We start from the raw sequence: 18,533 nt of genomic DNA on the forward strand, positions 1-18,533 counted from the left end.
GGAAAGAAAAAAAAACTTTGTGTATGGTCGGAACTGGCTGCCGGAATAGTAACCGGCGTCGAAAGTGGTGGTGGAGGTGGTAGCCAGCGGCGGAGGATGTGGTAGGTTGGGTGAGGGAGAAAAAAGAAAAAAAGTTTGAAGGGAAAGTTTTTTTGTGTATTTTTGAAGTGTGTAGGTAAAAAGTTTTGAGAAGTTTTTTGGGGTTCCTGTAGCAAAAGTTGTTAAAAAACTAGTAGGTAAAAAACTTGGTCAAAAAACTCACTTCCAAACAGACCCTAAGTCTTTTTAGTATTAGTATATTTATTGTATAGTTTTTTATGCACTGTCAAGGTACATGCAAGCGAATATTGATACATGCCATGTAATTTAATTTCAATTTTGAAGTTTACTTTTTATATAGGTGACTGATAGGTGTCGAGACTGTGCAATAATATATACATACTCGAGAAAAATACAAATTTTGTATATTGCGGTGAGTATGATCGAATCCACAGAGATTGAAGATAATTCGTTTCTTCCAGAGTCCGAAGTATGGGAGATTTTTGGAGGATATAAAAAAATTAATTAACTAACTAATGAAATAACTAATAAAAACAAACAGGAATTAATCAATAACCAATACGACTCTAGTCAAAGGTACAACTTTTCAGATACGGTCCATTCAATTGATCATCGATATAAAGATAATTCAATTATTCAGTATTAGATTGGTTATAGTTGTCATACACGCGATAAACAACCAACCTTTCCTTACTTTTTTAATAGTCAAGGTACGACCGTTAACTATTTTTCTAATCAAGAAATAACCCTAAATATGACCGTAGGATTTAATTCCTCGATTGCATTAAGAATTAGAAAAACCCAACCCTAACCAACAAACACGCTACGAGGGTTTGTTTAAATTAGATCATGCATTTCCCTAACATGAAACCAATCACGATAGTCGCCACTGATATTAACCAATTGAACAATTACGGATTCAATCAATTAATGTGACAGTAGATTATTAGATTAATTTGAATATCGGACCCTTGACATTCAAATAACAGAACAATCATAAGCAATTAAACCAGAAAACGTACGAATACCAATGAATAAAAGAAATAAGTAAAATAATTCAATCTCACATATGTTTGGAACCGCGTCTTCAAATTAACTCTCAACTAGAAAATGGAGATTTAGCTACACATCCTCCAGGGGAATCCACAGGGCTCCCTTGATAACCATTCGTTCCTCCCCCAAAGACTAACGAAAGAAGACAAAGAAAAGAGACTAGTCATAGCCGTCCTCTCTATTTCTATTTTGTAACTTCTTAAGAAAAACAAGACTCCCCGAATTTGTTGCTGGCCGACTCTTAATCACGCGGGATCCGGCTTTTTGCTCTTCCTCAAATCCGTGCAAAGGAAAGAAAAGACAAGAAATTCCTATGTTGCCAAAGATGGGTCTCCCCCACGGATTCTATTTGCTGACCTTTCAATTGATTGATTTCCTAGTACCAATCAGATTCCTAAAGAGTTTCCTATTACAATTTAACTAGTGTGAATATCCGTGCTACGCACGGTGTTGACATTATTGAAAAAAATAAAAATAAAATGGTGAACAAATAAAAATGAAAAAATTGAACCAACAAAATTAAAATGTAATATCTATTTAACAATAGTTTGAAATATAATAGAATGTGTATATCATTCAAGAACTGTCTTTTTTCAGAAGATGGATCCTGAAAAAAAATTAAAATTTATATTAAAAAAGGGAATGATATATTTCTACAAATGAATATAATTGAATATTGTTAAAATGAAATACTTACAAATACTAAGCATTCGATTTGATAATCTTGCTTGAAGGTGCGAACACTCTTCACACCAATCCACTTTTAGTACAAAAGTCAAAATTAATGATTTAATTAACTCTGTTGAATTTTGTGGAGTGCGTACTATAAATGAAAATACACAATCTTTGCATGAATTAATTTGTTGGTTGAACAACCTATCACCACTTTCCTGATAATTAAGAACGTACGAAATTAGTGTATTTTTTTTATATAGTTTATAAATAGTACTATAAAAAATAAATATATATTAAGAAATTCTATTTTTCTTTGTAATTCTTTGAGATAAAAAGTATCACAACCAAATATAAATCGTGCATGTCTGTCTTGTAGATTAAAATGCATGTTACCATTGAAATCTCTGATTTGTATGTTAACATTGTAACTGTTTGACAAATAAAATATTATATGCAATACGGAAAAATATATTGAAATTAAATATACATGAAATTAATTACCTAATAATAGTGTTAACCGCGTCATTACAATGCATAGACATTGTTTTTGAAAAATGACCTTCATATAGTTGTCCACAATTTTTGTATAGCTCATAGAACATATTTTCTATGTTAATGCTCTGAATGTAAGCAAGTATTCGAAAATATTTAACCTAATAAGAATGAAAAAAGATATAGGTTATAATTATAAATTTAAAAAATTCTTTTAGAAATTAATTAAAATTGAGTAAGCTTACCGTAGGCATGATTGTATATTCAGATATCCATATTCTCTTTGAATTTGCTATCAACAGTGCTTGTGATGTTGTGAAATTGCTTGATCTCAACCATGTAATTAACTTGTGGGCACATGTATTATTTTCAAACATGCAATTTTTTTGAAATAAATGTCAATAAGAGTACGAAACAGTATTAATAGTTTGATATAGTGTTAATGAGGAACTCACTAACTGCGCAGGTATCGAGTAAAATCTAAATTGTGATTAATATACAATTTGCTAGCTCCAATTGTACACAGTGATGGACTTGCATAGTATGGTTATGCTCACTCAAAAGCTATTCAAAATATATAAAATATAAGTAAAAGTAATTGATTTACCTCTGAAATTTCGTACGCAAATACCACATGCTAGTAAAATATTATTTTTTGTAGCAGACTGATATAACCGTTCATCATCATCATTAGCAAATTTATCCCACAATATGAATCGAGCTACTGTCAAACTGTGTTAACAAAATTTTGATAAGTGCAAACGTGGGGGGAAACGTGGGATGATGATTAGAAGATTTGTAGGAGTGGTTGTAGAATGAGTTAAGAGATAGTGAGTATATTTTAAATTTAAATTTGATTGGTGATAAGGTGGGTTATAACTAAAGGTGTCAAAATGGGTGACTTGGGCGGGTTTGGGTTGGGTAAAATGGGTAATGGGTATAAGTGAGTCAACTCATTTATACCCATTTAATTAGATGGGTATAAATGGGTAAGTCAAAAAATGAATTGGGTAACCCAATTACCCATTTATAACTCATTTATTTCAACTTTTTGCAAACTCATTTAAATTCATTTTTGCAAACTAAGTTATCAATTTATACCACTCTTTGTACCCATCATTAGTTTTAAATATTTACTTATAATGTTCAATAAACTTAATTACCAATTTTTTTCATTTATACTCTATGTCACAAAATTACCTATTATTTAATAATTGAATAATACGAATATAAAAATTTGAATTAAGTACTATAAAAATTAATATAAAAACTTAATCCAAAAATTTTGAACCCCTAACATTTTTTTCATATATAAATTTAAAATTTCATTTTATAAAGATAAGAAAATAGGTTAAAATTTATCATAAATTGGGAATGCTAAAAAATAAGCAAGTTAACAAACTAAGAAAAAAAAATAAGATAAAACCAACAAATAATAATAATAATAATAATGTTAACATCATGACAAAATGAAAAATTTGAAAAAAAAAAGGTAGGGGAAAAGAAGAGACCTGGAGAGAAGAGAATTTTAAATGGGTTAATTGGGTTTGATGGGTTACCCAATAATACCCAATATACCCATATACAAAAATTTAAGATACCCATACCCATCTATTCATGGGCGGGTATGGGTAAATCTAGTTAAGTGGGTTGATTTGCACCTCTAATTATAACCCACTACTTTTTATGTATTAAAATAAATATAAAAATTTAGAAAAAAAAATGACAAGTTTATAAGGCATTGAGAAGGTATGTGCTAAAAATCCCTTCTTGAATACATATAGATATAGATTTTCTAAAAACTCTCCCAATCACTTGAGAATGATCTAGCCAAATCAGGAAGGTCCTGATAGCTATCCAATTAGGAAATTGATTTGGATTTGGAGATTGCCCAGTATCAATCCTGATTTTTTGGCCTTGAATATAGGTCCCGAACGTACCACAATCAAATTAACTGGAAAATTGTCTCTTTTAATCAAGTTTTGCTCCTTTTCCCACAATTAACACCATTAACCAAATATAAGTAGAATCCGACAATTAAAATAATATTTGGCTAAAATCAAGGGAAGAATAATTATAAATTTAGCAACAATTATGACCTATCAATGACATACATTTACATATTGTTGGTGTGAAAAAAAATAATAATTACACTGACAATGGATAAAAACTTAATCCTTATCCATTTAGGAAACTACTTGTTTTATTTTTATTCAATTATGGTTCCCGATTACGTAACTAATCCTTACAGGATTCTATCATTCAATGGCCCTTTCTTGGTTCATTGATACAAGTGTGAAGACATTCTGATGGTTAATAAATAAAAAGCCTCCGAAGTTTCGTCCTCTGCTTCCCGTCTTTTTCAGTTACGTTTCTGGCCTCGGGCTGTCACTCGTCCTTTTCTTGTTTTCAACAGCAAGCCTCGTGGCTTGTTTCTGTGTCCATTGTTTGTGATATACATTTGATTAACTATTATTATTATTTTGAGGGCCTGCACTTAAAGTCAATGGTTTGCATGCCCGTGGAATAAGTGACTTAACTGGAATTAAATTCCATGGCGCCGCCAGCAAGGAAACAATTCATTCATGGATCTGAATCACCGACGACGTAATTTAAGTGGTGACTCGATTGCTGATATTCAGAAGAAATGTTCTGTCATGGACTAGTGCAATGTTTGCAGTGGAACGTCACCGTTAGAATCAACTCTCATCCCTGCAATTAGCTTCGGCTGTTTACTAGTGAAATTTACGTCTTTGAAAGTTTCAAATTCAAACGCATTTTCTTGGAAATGTTCTCTAAATCGTTGGCAGCGTTGTATGGAGATGAAATTGCGAAATCAAGTGTAAATTTTATCAGAAATCCTTTGACTGATTATTCTCCAAAAAAAAGTCTACCTGATCACATGATATAGGTTTAGAGCACGTAACTAATAAGAGGTAAATCCCTATCACCGTTGTGATTGTTGAAGTACAAAAACATTCATTATTCGCAAGAGAGAAGGAACACATAGAAATTGCAAGTTTCTAAATCTCGTTTTAAGATGAGAAAGCAAGAGTCTTTAACAGGCAGTATCATTTTGCTTCCTCATTCTCCCTTAGCGTATGGTAAAAATGTTATTGAGTTTCAAATCAAAAAGTTCATTTCTACCATTATATATGGTAGGCTAGAAAATTCACAAACTCTGCTAATTAATGTAGCTATCGGAACAGAAGAACTAGAATTTTGCACGTATTTTAGCACGGTCTTTTTTTAAAAAAAAAAAAATTTGTTGTGAATTTATACAAATATGAAAAATAACAATCCTACATGTTCATTCATATTAACTTTAAAAAAATTAATGTATTCTAAATGTTCAATTATTTACTAACTTTTAAAAAATTTTGTTTACATACTTTGTCTATAATATGATAGTATACATCAAATAGTATATCCCATATAAAAAATTTGGTAGATATTTTTTTTTAAATATTCTTTTAGATAATATAAATTTTTATAATGACTATAAACCACTAATGAAAATAGTTACTTCCATAATTAATGTGGCTATCAGAACAGAAGAATTACTGCACGGGTGGTGCTATTTCCTGAATAAGAATTAAGGACCACCTGCACGCGCAAGTAAATTAGGGTGTTTGGCTAGGCCGTTAGAATAGTCTTCCCAATATGGTCGGAAGACCACAGATCATTATCCTCTGGCCAATTTTTCTTTGGGATGATTTGGTTCGTTAACCCTTAATTATGGGATGATTGAAATTCTCTCTAATCTTTCTTAATGAAATTGGGCTTTTAATAAACGTTGACCATGCCAAACAAGCTGTAACTGTTTCAATGCAGGCAGGCTCAGGGAAACAGCCTGAGCCCTTGAAATTTGAAAACAGCAAGTCTTGATAAAATCGTGTTTCGTGGGAAAATTATACACAAATATTCTGATTGTTCTAGTGGAGGCCTTTTTTGACCAAAAGAAGTTTTGTGAGTCTGTAGAACTTAAGACAAGTAGATCAGTGCCTTTAAAAAAAAAAATTTTCTGAGCCCTGGCATTGACGTGGGCGTCTCTATCTTTTTAGCAATAAGTAGAGAGAGTGCCAATAGAAAGCCAACAGTCAACTTTCAAGTTTCAATAAACTCCATTAAAAAACTTACAATCCTCTTTAGTCACTGTTTTCTTTTCTCAAAGCTAACATTCATCCGGAAAACTTGCGTGCATGGGTGGGATTTTGAACTTTTCTCGTAGAACAATTGGTCAAATCTTTCAGGTCAAATGTATACAGGAGGTTCAGTCATCAAAAGAAGATAACATTAATATATTCGTGCTAGATACTTCCGAAACACTATAAATACCCCAAGTTCGCCATCATCTTAGTACTCAAAAAGTTTCAAAAGGGTTTTCATCGCCTTCTCAGTATCTCTGTCATTATATATCTAGCTAAAGGCTGTATTTTACGACTTTAACTCTTCATCTTTAGCTCTCATATAGTTGAGTACCTGCCTTTTGATTGTATTTAACCTTACAATCTGTCATGGAGAGCTACAGATCATTTCTACAGCCACCAACCTATGGAAATAGCATCACCATCTTAAGCATTGATGGCGGAGGGATCAGAGGAATTATCCCTGGAGTAATCCTTGGATTTTTAGAGTCTGAGCTTCAGGTATGCCAAGCATCAATTTTCTTTTCCAATCATTCATGAAGAGAATAAATAAACCCGATTTGTGACTTTCGCATGCATGCGTTAAATTGCATAGACTGCTCTTATTTGGCGTAATAATATTCATGTGATATATGTCTTTGGTGCAGAAATTGGATGGTGAAGATGCGAGACTCGCTGACTACTTTGATGTGATATCGGGCACCAGCACTGGTGGTCTTGTGACTGCAATGCTTGCCGCTCCAAATGACAAGAATCGGCCTCTCTTTGCTGCCAAAGAGATCAAGGACTTTTACCTTGACAATTGCCCTCAAATCTTCCCGCAAGAAACGTAATCACCCTGACTATATACCATCTTCATTGTCCCAATTAAGTTACTATGTACTAGTACTATATCGACCCGCTAGTGCCAATTAACTAACATGATTCATGTTCATGACCAGACACTTAATGCTGGGACAAGCTGAAAAGCTAGTTAAAGCCGTGACTGGACCCAAATATGATGGCAAATATCTCCATAATCTGCTCAAGCAAAAGCTGGGTGAGACCAAGTTACACCAAACACTGACTAATGTTGTCATCCCTACTTTCGACATCAAATTGCTCCAGCCCACCATCTTTTCCAGCTATGCAGTTCGTCTCGATCAAACCCTTTCATTTTTTTATCATTGTATTACATGTTCCTCTTTATTTTTCCTTCTAAAAGAAACTCATATTCCGATGTTTTGCACGGCTCAGTTGAAGCACCATCCAAGCCTAGACGCCTTATTGAGAGATATATGCATAGGAACTTCAGCTGCTCCTACTTATCTTCCTGCCCATAAATTCGAAACTGAAGATTCTGATGGTAGCGTCAAAGAATTTAACCTTATCGATGGTGGCGTGGCTGCTAACAATCCGGTATAATTTCTCATCTTTATCGTGTTACTTTGAGAAACTTGGATTGTGCATATTTTAGCAAAAAAAAAAAAATCATTTTTTCTCACGATTAAGGTAAATATGAAATAATATTTCAGGCTTTAGTTGCAATGAACCATGTGACTAAGGAGGTTAGCCAAGGAAATTCCGACTTCTTCTCGATTAGATCGCAGGAATATAGTCGCTTCCTTGTTCTATCCTTGGGAACTGGTACAGCGAAAGAGGAAGGAAAGTATGATGCAGAGCAAGCAGCGAAATGGGGAATTCTGGGTTGGCTCACAAGTGGTGGTTCAACTCCGCTAGTGGATGTATTCTCTCAAGCAAGTAGCGATATGGTTGACTTTCACCTTTCTACTGTTTTTCAAACACTTCAGTCTGAAGAAAATTATTTACGAATTCAGGTACCTACATTCCTTTCTCTCTCTCTCTTTTGGTTTTCTTTTTCTGCTAACGTATATTAAGATTAGAAAACCTTTTGCTGCTAGTTTTCAGTCTTCTTCTATTGTTTAATGACTTTTCTTGTCCATCACGGATGCAGGATGACACATTAACAGGAGACTTGGCTTCCGTGGATGTTGCAACGGAGGAAAATCTACAGAATCTTGTCAAAGTTGGGGAGAATTTGTTGAAGAAGCCAGTTTCGAGGATTAATTTGGAGACTGGTGTTTTTGAGCCTCTAAATAAAGGCACAAATGAGGAGGCTCTCAAAAGGTAGAAGCCAACTGAAGCCCATTTTCTTTTACTTAGAAGTATATATTTTTTCGAAGTAAATGCTCTCACCATTCCATTTAGATAGTTGAAATATTTAAGAATGAACTGATCAAAGAAGAGCGGCACCCACAAATATTCGGTCATAAAAATTGAAAATACTTCATTGTTTAAAACTTTCCTGACAAATTACATTTTTCTTATGTAAATTGGAAGAGACGAGAAAATCCCACTTGTTCTTAACGTCACCTATCTTAATTACCAGCTCTTAGTCGCTAGATTTCTTGAGTTTTACCTAAACATGCTTACAAGTTTAATCTTTGCACAGGCTGGCTGAGACGCTCTCCAAGGAGAAGCGGCTTCGCGATCTGAGATCACCTACTTCGCATGTGCCAAAGAGCCAGAAATGATCCTAATCAGTCCTCAACAATCTATTTAGGGCTCAACAATTCAACTGAAGTTTTTGTTGTTTGAAGATTTTAATTATTTGTATGAATACAAGTGTATAAAATTCCCCCGCTCATGCATGCACGCACGCACGCACGTGGTGGGGAAGGGATTGTAATTCTTTGCAGTAATGCTTTTGAATGGAATCAATTCATTTATTCGTTTCTAAAACTCTTCTACACGAACTTTCCTTTGTTGATTACTTCAGCAGTTTCTATTGATCGCAAAAATTTCCAGGGTGAACGTCCTTTTTCTTCGATGCGAACAAGATCCAAAACTACGGGGCATGGCCCATTGCCATTGGTTAAGTATTATGAGCTTTGCAAATATCTAGAGCAAGAAGTACAGAACGTGCAGTACTACTGTACTAGATGGAGAAAAGGCACAGAGCCGCACAAACTTGCATTCATAAATCATAATGATTGGAAAGACGGCCTTTGTACGGGCCGAGGATTGGAATTGCACAAACTCGCATTCATATATCATAATGTTTGTTAGGCCTGTTTCGTAATCTAATTCCATACTAAAATTTAATAGATTTAATACTTAAATTTAATATATTCATATCTTAACGTATTGAGATATGTTTAATAATAAACAATTGAACTCTTAAATTAATTAAGTAGCAGTAAATTTTTTAGATAAAAATTGCTTTCAAAAAATAAGTAATTAACTTTTTACTTATTATTTAGGGCTAATTACATTTACCTCCCCTGAGGTTTGACTAAATAACGAATCGATCCCTGAGATTTGACCAAATAACAAAAAGGTCCCTCAACCGTTAGTTTTTGCCGTTGACTGTTAGGGTTAATTACATTTACTCCCTTGAGATTTGACCAAATAACGAATTGATCCCTAAAATTTGACCAAATAACAGATTCCTCCCCCACACTAACTTCTGTCACTTATATGTAACGGAAATAGCCAAAAATCTAAATAACCCTTATTGATTTCCATCAAATTTTTAAGGATTAATTACATCTATCTCCCTTGTGGTTTGACCAAACTACTTTTAAATCCCTGTGGTGTGGTAATATTACATGTACCTCCTTTTTAAGTAATCTCGTCAAAGACACTTAAATAGAAGTAGTAAAATATCATATTTACCCTCTTTGTAAAACTTGTAGTTAGAGAAAACTTACCGTTAAAAAATCGAAGGTGGTTTCAATAATAACGAATTAAACTAAGAGTTTATTACTTAAATAAAACAGTTTTTAACCAGTATAAAAGAAAAAAACCAAGCATGTAATAATCAAACTTGATAAAATATGCGCATAACAAAAGAAAAAAATGAAGAAAGAAGAAAAGCTTAGAAAACAAAAAAGAAATTAAAATGTGAAAAGCAAAGACTGGAATGGAAAAAAAAATAGAGTGAAAAAAGGAAACCGACAATTGAGCGATGAAAGAAAATTTATAGAAGCAATGTAAAGGTTCACTCAATCCACCACAAAAATGAGACGGACATGATTTTAAAAAATGAGACCATTACCAGATTCTCAAATATCCTTTGACTACTTAATCGGCCATGACAAAGTGTTTTGTGTAGAAAAGCCTTCTGCTAGTTTGGTTTTACAATGGGTTACTAATAAATAGAGTAAAATGTCAATAGAAATCTGATACTTCATTTATATAATATAGGAAAAGTATAAGGAGCTGGTACATTATGGAAAGAAAAAATACGTACTATATTTTCAACCCTCTTAGTCGCTAGAAATTTTAATTTTACTTTATCTTTTAAATAAATTATTTTTTGAAAAAATAGGTACTTTGTTCATATAATTGGGAAAAGTCGTAAAGCACTGATATTTTATGGGATAATGGGTATTACCCCATGTAATCCAAAATTTGTCACACTATTTCACCAAATTACAAAATACGTGTATGGCAAATTTTGCATTACAAGGTCTATCAAAATTTACTCTGATTTTATCTGTTAAACAAATTAATAATTTGTTGGATTCAAAATTTTATCTGTTAACCAAAATTTTTTTCTGAAAACACAAAAATCGATAGGTCAAAAATTTGATGGAAATCAATAAGGGTTATTCAGACTTTTGGTTATTTCCGTTACATATAAGTGACAGAAGTTAGTGTGGGGGAGGAATATGTTATTTGGTCAAATTTTAGGGATCGATTCATTATTTGGTCAAATCTCAGGGGGTAAATGTAATTAACCCTAACAGTCAACGGCAAAGACTAACGGTTGAGGGACCTTTTTGTTATTTGGTCAAATCTCAGGGATCGATTCGTTATTTGGTCAAACCTCAGGGGAGGTAAATGCAATTAATCCTATTATTTAATGTGATATACACTCAAATATATCAGATTTAGTGTTTAAAAATTCAATAACTTAATATATTCAAATTTCATTTTTAGCAAATGCAACTTAGATCTTTGAATTCTTGATTCATGAGTGCACTAAGGTTCAGAGATTTGAACCTTTAACTTGCAATCACACCTATACTTTATGCTTCACTTAGTAACCAACTCACCTAAGGGGAATTGGTTGTAGGCTTCCTTTTTATGGACACTATCAGATGGTACCAATATGCTAGACGAATCCGACTTTTTCTAAATCTTCACGCATCACAAAATTTACAAGTTCATTCAATTGGTAATGACAGGTTGTTTCCTCACAAAATGTCATGTATTCGAATTTCCATTACCGACATTAGAGTTGTATTAGTGGGGGGCGGCAGTCAGACCCAAGAATGTAGTGGCTACGGATTGCAACAATGTCTCTAGCCTAATCTCAGCAAGAGGCTCGATCCGTCTGAATTATCTACAGTTAAAGATGCATGATCCTTGCATTTCTTCCATTTTGTCATGTTTACAAATTTTTTTTTGGGTGTTTCCCCCAGCTTTCATTTTACTTTTTGCTTATTCAAATGCATTTGATGCTAGGATGTTGTAGTCGCAAGTGCATCAGGAGTGACTAAAGATTTTTGTACATGGTGATGCGAGAGCTCGTACCGTTAATGATCGAGAACCATCGTGTAATATAAGGTGAAAAAGGTTAATGGACCAGCGCACCATTCATGGCGCTTGCAAGGTAGGGCGAACCATAGCAAATGGCCATACACCCTTGTGAATAATAGCACTGTTAGGGGGTAACGTCTCGAGAGAGTCCACCAAAGAGTCCAATATGTAAGTCAGGAACCTAACTCATGAATCTAACAAATCTCCTCGTTCATGAGTCAATGTGGGACACAATCCTTTACTTATGAACCTAACAAATCTCCCTGTTCATGAGTAATCCCCACATTAAACCCAAATTTACAAGTTATTTTTCGACCCCACTTTAATACTCAATGCAAGCCCACATTTATTACCAAAGTCATCTCTTCTCCCAAACATGGACTCACTCTTCTTCAACATCCAAACTGCATTCTGGACCCCTACCAACCCTTAGCTCCTTGATTTGACATCAACTGGACCCCCTGCCAAACTCATGGCACACCTGGTCCAACACCAACCAAACTTCTTGACATTTCAGTCGACCATCAAGAAGAGAATTTTTATCGGTCCAACTCCGAAAAGAATCCACTTGCCCATGAGTAACCCAGTCTCACAACCTGAAACTCTGATACCAATTTGTTAGGGAAAAACATCTCGAGAGAGTCCACCAAAGAGCCCAATATGTAAGTCAGGAATCCAACTCTGATCCAAAAACTTAAGCTTTTAGGTCTTGGACCCTTATTTACATATTAATCGCTTTTTCTCTATCTCTCGTATGTATCGATGCATGTATAATTGTATATATGCATGGACGATTATATCATGCTTCATTTTATTTTATGGATACATTTTTCCACACATGTAAAACCTGACGCCCTAGTGTAACTGCAGCACAAATCATTGACATTTCAGAATTACTAGTTGGGACGGCCTGTGCGTTGCGCAGGAGGGCGAATATTTCCCGTGTTAAGTTGCACAATTTTTAGTTATTGTATATTTGTTGTAGTGTAGAGAATTATATAGGTGGTATAAGTTTGGCTTGAATTAGTTCAAATAATATAGTGTTGATATTTTGTATGATATGATTAGTATAGATTATGTGGTGTGGGTTAAGTAGTTGAACTCACTAAGTTCCATAAATATGGGCCTATTTCCTTTTTTTTTTTGCACAAATTAAAACATTTAATCAATATAATCACAAGAATTATTTTTCTTTCATATTTTTGTATAATGTCGCTCACTAATATTAGATCATTAATCCACATTAAGAGCCATGTATTATACATTGTTTTTGAAATTTACAAACTTTAATTTTTTTAATGTAAGAAACAATGTAATTAATGTTACATGTTTGACTAAAAGAATAATGAAAAAATAGCATACAACATTGCTTTTCAATTTAGAGTAATTTAGAGCCATTAGGAAAAATGAATATGTACACATTAAATTTAGAGCCATTAGGAAACATTTTATAATAATTATATATATACATTAAATATGGATATTTATCTAACAATATAAAAGTGAGAGTTGCCCCATGAACAATATTTTTTTGTCAAGCGGTTATCCTACAATTGTTATTGGATGCCCGAGCTATTAGTAAATAACATACTAATTATTCTTTTTTATAGAACAAAAAATAAGAATAAAAACAAGGGCATTAAAAATTTGTAATAATTATATAGAGTAATATGGATATATAGACTAATACATTTTTATAATTGTATGTTTTAAAAAGTAGTAGGATTAAAAATCATTTTTAGTCCATGACACCTTAACCGATTTTGGTTAATTGTGATAACAATGTTGGACATCTTTTCTTTTTTTCTTTTTTTTTTTTACTGCTGTTCAACTTTTGGGAATCATTCAGTCAGAAGCTACTGCTGAACATGCTAAACAATTACTACATTCAACAATTTTACAGAGCACTATTTTATTTCATTTTTTTTGCAATATATGCATTCATTTTTTTCCAAATAATTTTATTTCATGTCGTAGTAATAAAATCCATTTTTTAAAGTCACTAAAGCCAATAATAATTTATTCATTATTTCCTCAATAATTGTGTATTTACAGAACACTCAATATTATTTAGATTGTTTCTTACATTAAAAAAATTAAAGTACTGTAAATTTCAAAAACAATGTAATAATACATGGCTCTTAATGTAGATTAATGATCTAATATTAGTAAGCAGCATTTACAAAAATATGAAAGAAAAATAATTATTGTGATTATATTGATTAAATGTTTTAATTTGTGCAAAAAAAAAAGGAAAAAACCAACAAATACAAAAGCCAACAAATTTGCCCTCAAAGTTGCCCAAAATTATCTTATAAGCGCTTGACAAAAAATTCACTATTCATAAGCCAACACCCTCCGAAAAATAATTGTTGTGATTATATTGATTAAATGTTTAAATTTGTGCAAAAAAAAAAAAGGAAAAAGCCAACAAATACAAGAGCCAACAAATTTGCCCTCAAAGTTGCCCAAAATTACGCTATAACCGCTTGACCAAAAAGCACTGTTCATCCTCCAACTCCCGCTTTTATTATATAGATTTTCCTTGGTAGGACATACGCAAGTTGATTTCCATGGGATTGCCAATAATTGCAGCCACAAGATCCCGCATCCTTATCGCCACGTTAAAGGGTGTTTCCTTATAATTTGGACCATTTGTGGGGTGTAATCCTCCGTGGAATAGTCTCGCTTTCGTGGTTTTAAAAAGGACAAAAGAAAAGAAATGGGCAATGTTGAATGGAGTTATCTTCAGTAGCCACAACAGCAATTAAAAAGAAACACCATAGCCTCAAAACTAGCATTATTCAAGGGATAATTGCAGAAGACTTTCTGAGGTTTCTGACAATTTCTACGCGTTCTATTTGAAATTTAAAAAAGACACCTATCTCCATAGATATGATAATTTTAATAACTAAATCTTAAAATTTCAATTGACTTAGTCAAAATTTTAAATGAATACCCTAAAATGTCCCTATATTTAATAGAGTCTAATTTAATGTCATAAACAATTGCAAGATAATTTATTTCAGTTGGTTGCAAGAAGAGATTTTTATATTATGGGATTGCCAGTAATTGCAGCCACAAGATCCTGGACCCTTGTCGCCACGTTAAAGTGATGTTTCCTTGTAACCCTTTTGCGGGGTGTTATTCCTCCATGGAACATTTTGCTCTCGTGGTTTTGAATTTTGGTGTTCTTATGTAGAAAAACTTTTGTGAAAGAACTTCCACTAACCTTGACTTTGGTTATTGGGCAGTATTGGCTGACAAGTTTGAGGCTCTGAGTAATATATAGAAACTATGTACTGATGTAACGAGGCTGACAAGTTATAGGGTTGATTTATTGTTTTTCTGGGCAGTATTGGCTGACAAGCTAATGGAGTTCTTCCCTGGGTGGTCTCCGAACCTTAGGGTCCTTTGTGAAACAGCCATAACGAATCAATGCAATGCTTCTTTCGCAAACGTAGTCGCGTTTGGTAAAAGTTGCTATTAAAGATATGTTACGATACGATACACTAAGAATTAGTTGGACGGAGTTTTTTCTTTAAAAAAAAAAAAAAAATGTTGGACGGAGTCTTCCTGTTAAAAAGGACAAAGGGAAAAAAAAGAAAAGAAAATAAAAGAAAAGAGAAATGTTGAATGGAATTATCTTTAGTTCAATAGCCACAACAGCCGTTAAAAAGAAGCACCATAATCTCAAAACTAACATTAGGCTTGTTTGGCAAAGGAGTTTTTGGCCAAATTTGTTTTCTATAAATTTTTTAACAACTTTTAGGTATAGTAACCTTAAAAAATTCCTCAAAATTTTTAAATCCAAAAAAATTTCCTTTTCTCTTTTCTTCTTCCTCGTCAACCCACTATCACCTCCATTGGCCACCTCTTCCGGTGCTGTTGCCAACACCGGCCACCTTTGTTTTCCTTCTTTTTTTTTCTCCCTCTTCCTCTCCTCCTCCTGTCCTCTCCCCTCTCCCCTTCTCCTGCCCTCTCCCCCGCCACCTCTCTTTCCCCTCTCTCTCTCTCACCACCCTTCTCCTACCCTCTGCCCGATTTGTTCGCACGACCAGATCGCATGGGAGGGGGGAAGGGAGGGGAAGGGTGGCAAATGAGGGGGAAGGGGAAGAGAGGGGGAAAGAGACGGGGAAAAAGAGAAGAGAGGGAGAAGGAGAAGAGAGGGAGAGAGAAAATTGTAAAAAAAATGTTTTTGCTGCTTGGTTCCGGTGTGGAAGAGAGAGGGGGAGGGGGAAGGGGAGAAGAGGGGGAGAGGGAGAATAGGGGGAGAGAGAAAAAAGAAAAAAAATTTTTTGTTTCTGCTGTGGCTTGTTCTGGCGGAGGGAGGGAGAGGGGGAGGAGGAAGAGAGAAGAAGAAGAGAGGAAAGAAAAGAAAGAAAAAAAAGTTTTTCATCTTAAAAATTTTTTCTACAACTTTTACAATAGTAAAATTTTAGATAAATATTCAAAAAACTCATTTGTTAAACGGACCAATTCGAATGGATAATTGCAAAGACTTTTTGAGGTTTCTGACAATTTTACCAAGTTCCGTTTAGAACTTAAAAAGTTACACTTATCTCCATAGATTTGACACTTTTAATAACTAAATCTTAAAATTCCAATTGACATGGTCAAAACTTTAAATGAATACCCTAAAATGCCCCTATTTAATAAAGTCCAATTTACTTTCATAAACAATTGCAAGATAATTTAGCACAATTATGAAGGACAAGTGCCAAAAATTTTTATGCGTCTGATAAGAAACTATGACAATAATTCTATTACTACAATTGGTGACTTTTTATGGTATTTTATTGTGAATATAAATTTCTATTGACATAATCTTTTTAGAGTTCGTGGAATTTTGCGATGATAAAACTACCATAGATTGGTAGTAGTTTAGGGCCTTCTTCATTTTCTTTTCAATTATTTTTGAATTTGAAAGCAGGAAAGAAAAGCTACTAGCAAAACAATCAAGTTATATGAAAGTTTAACTTGTCAAATAAGATCACTCATTTGATATTTGGTTACAAATTGTAATAGAGGCTAAGGGGGTTTTGATTGGGAAATATAAAAGGGAGGAATAAAAAGAGAAAAAAAAAAGCAAAAATATTTCTAACACACATTCTTGGTGTAAGCATTGCAAATAATGGAGTTTCATTATAATGTTAAAATTAGTAGGGTCATTTAAAATGAGCATGGGTGGTAGGTGTAATTTTTTAAAATTTCAATGGTGCTTATTAAAATTATTAGAAACATCATAGAGGTTTCTAAAATTATCTTTTATTCAAAGTGATCTTGGTGCTTTGAATCTGGAATCTGTTTGGATGTTGTGTGTTTTGGGAGTTTGTGTAACACTCTATTGTAGATTAATGTAGAATTTTAACCAAAACATTCTTATTTTTTTTCCTTTTCTTCTCCTTTCCTTTTCTTTTCTTTCTCTGTGTTTTTTTTTTTCCATTTCTTTTCTCCTTTTCTCTCCTAGTACACCATTGCTACTCTTCCTCCTCCACTTTCCTCTATTGCCGCCGCTACCTTCCTCCTCCCCACCACTGTTGCCGTCACTGCTACCTTACTCTGCCTTTCTTTATGTCCCTCCCTTCCTCTCATCCTCCCTCTCTCTCTTCTTTCCTCCTAGGGGTGGCAATGGGGCGCGGGTGGGGCGGGGGACACCTCTCCCAACCCCCGCCCCATTGCATTTTAATTCCTCCCGCCCCCGTCCCCTGCTTCCCCCGCCCCGCCCTGGCCTTGCCCAGCTTCCTCGGCGGAGGCACCTGTGGGGTTAAAAAAATTTTATTATATAATTTCATTATAATTAAATTTGAGCAAATAATCAAGTACTAAAATATCAACACATCACTAAATTATTATTCATTATAACTTCACAATTGAAACTCATAAAAATAATTAAACAAAGGTTATTTGAATACAATCTAATATGATAAAACAAATATAACTAAAATAATCAAGTTTTCACTTTTGATAAAAATACAATCACTAAATTATTATTGTGTTTTTTGTAGAAAAAAATGTTATTGTATTAAATGTAGTTAGGAATTTAACATAAATGTATTAATAAATTTAGTATAAATAATTAATAATTTTTATTAATAAACATGTATAATTAGTAATATAATTGATAATATCATTATATATATAATTATGTACATATATATATATATATATATATATATATATATACGGGGTAAAAAAATTCCCCTCGCCCCAACTCCCATCCCAATGACCCCCCGCGGGACGGGTGCCCGCCCCCGTTGCCATCCCTATTTCCTCTTCCTTTTCCCCTTCCTCCCCTGCCCACTCTCTTTCCTCTCCCTTCATCATGCCTCTTTCCCCCCTTTGCTACAACCTTTGCTCTAGTCACGTGACTATATCTAAAAATGGAGTTTCATTAAAATACTAAAATTAGTAGTGCCATTTTAAATGAGCAAGAAAGGTAGGTGTTTTTTTTGGTTAATTTTAGAAACATCCCTTGAGGGTTGTGACAATTTCACTTAGCATCCCTTAATTTTAAAAAATATCACTTGCTTCCCCTCCTTTCAACTTTTTGTA

The 18,533-nt window shown here is 33.6% G+C and overlaps 1 protein-coding gene across 2 annotated transcripts; it reads left to right on the plus strand.

Annotated features, from left to right (window-relative positions):
* Window positions 1-6,658: 6,658 nt before the first annotated feature.
* LOC113712015 (patatin-like protein 2) lies at window positions 6,659-9,170 on the plus strand. Of its 2 annotated transcripts, XM_027235293.2 has the most exons (7): window positions 6,659-6,929; window positions 7,076-7,257; window positions 7,370-7,559; window positions 7,665-7,826; window positions 7,943-8,245; window positions 8,383-8,555; window positions 8,881-9,170. In XM_027235293.2, exons 1-7 carry the CDS (start codon window positions 6,798-6,800, stop codon window positions 8,960-8,962), a joined length of 1,224 nt encoding a protein of 407 aa, XP_027091094.1. In that variant the 5' UTR covers window positions 6,659-6,797; the 3' UTR covers window positions 8,963-9,170. The 2 variants fall into 2 exon arrangements, with proteins under 2 accessions (XP_027091094.1, XP_027091093.1); XM_027235292.2 differs by having other exon boundaries at window positions 6,666-6,929; window positions 7,370-7,826.
* The last annotated feature ends 9,363 nt before the right edge of the window (window positions 9,171-18,533 follow it).

The sequence above is a fragment of the Coffea arabica genome, chromosome 10e, assembly GCF_036785885.1.
Source record: "Coffea arabica cultivar ET-39 chromosome 10e, Coffea Arabica ET-39 HiFi, whole genome shotgun sequence".
Classification (NCBI taxonomy): domain Eukaryota; kingdom Viridiplantae; phylum Streptophyta; class Magnoliopsida; order Gentianales; family Rubiaceae; genus Coffea; species Coffea arabica.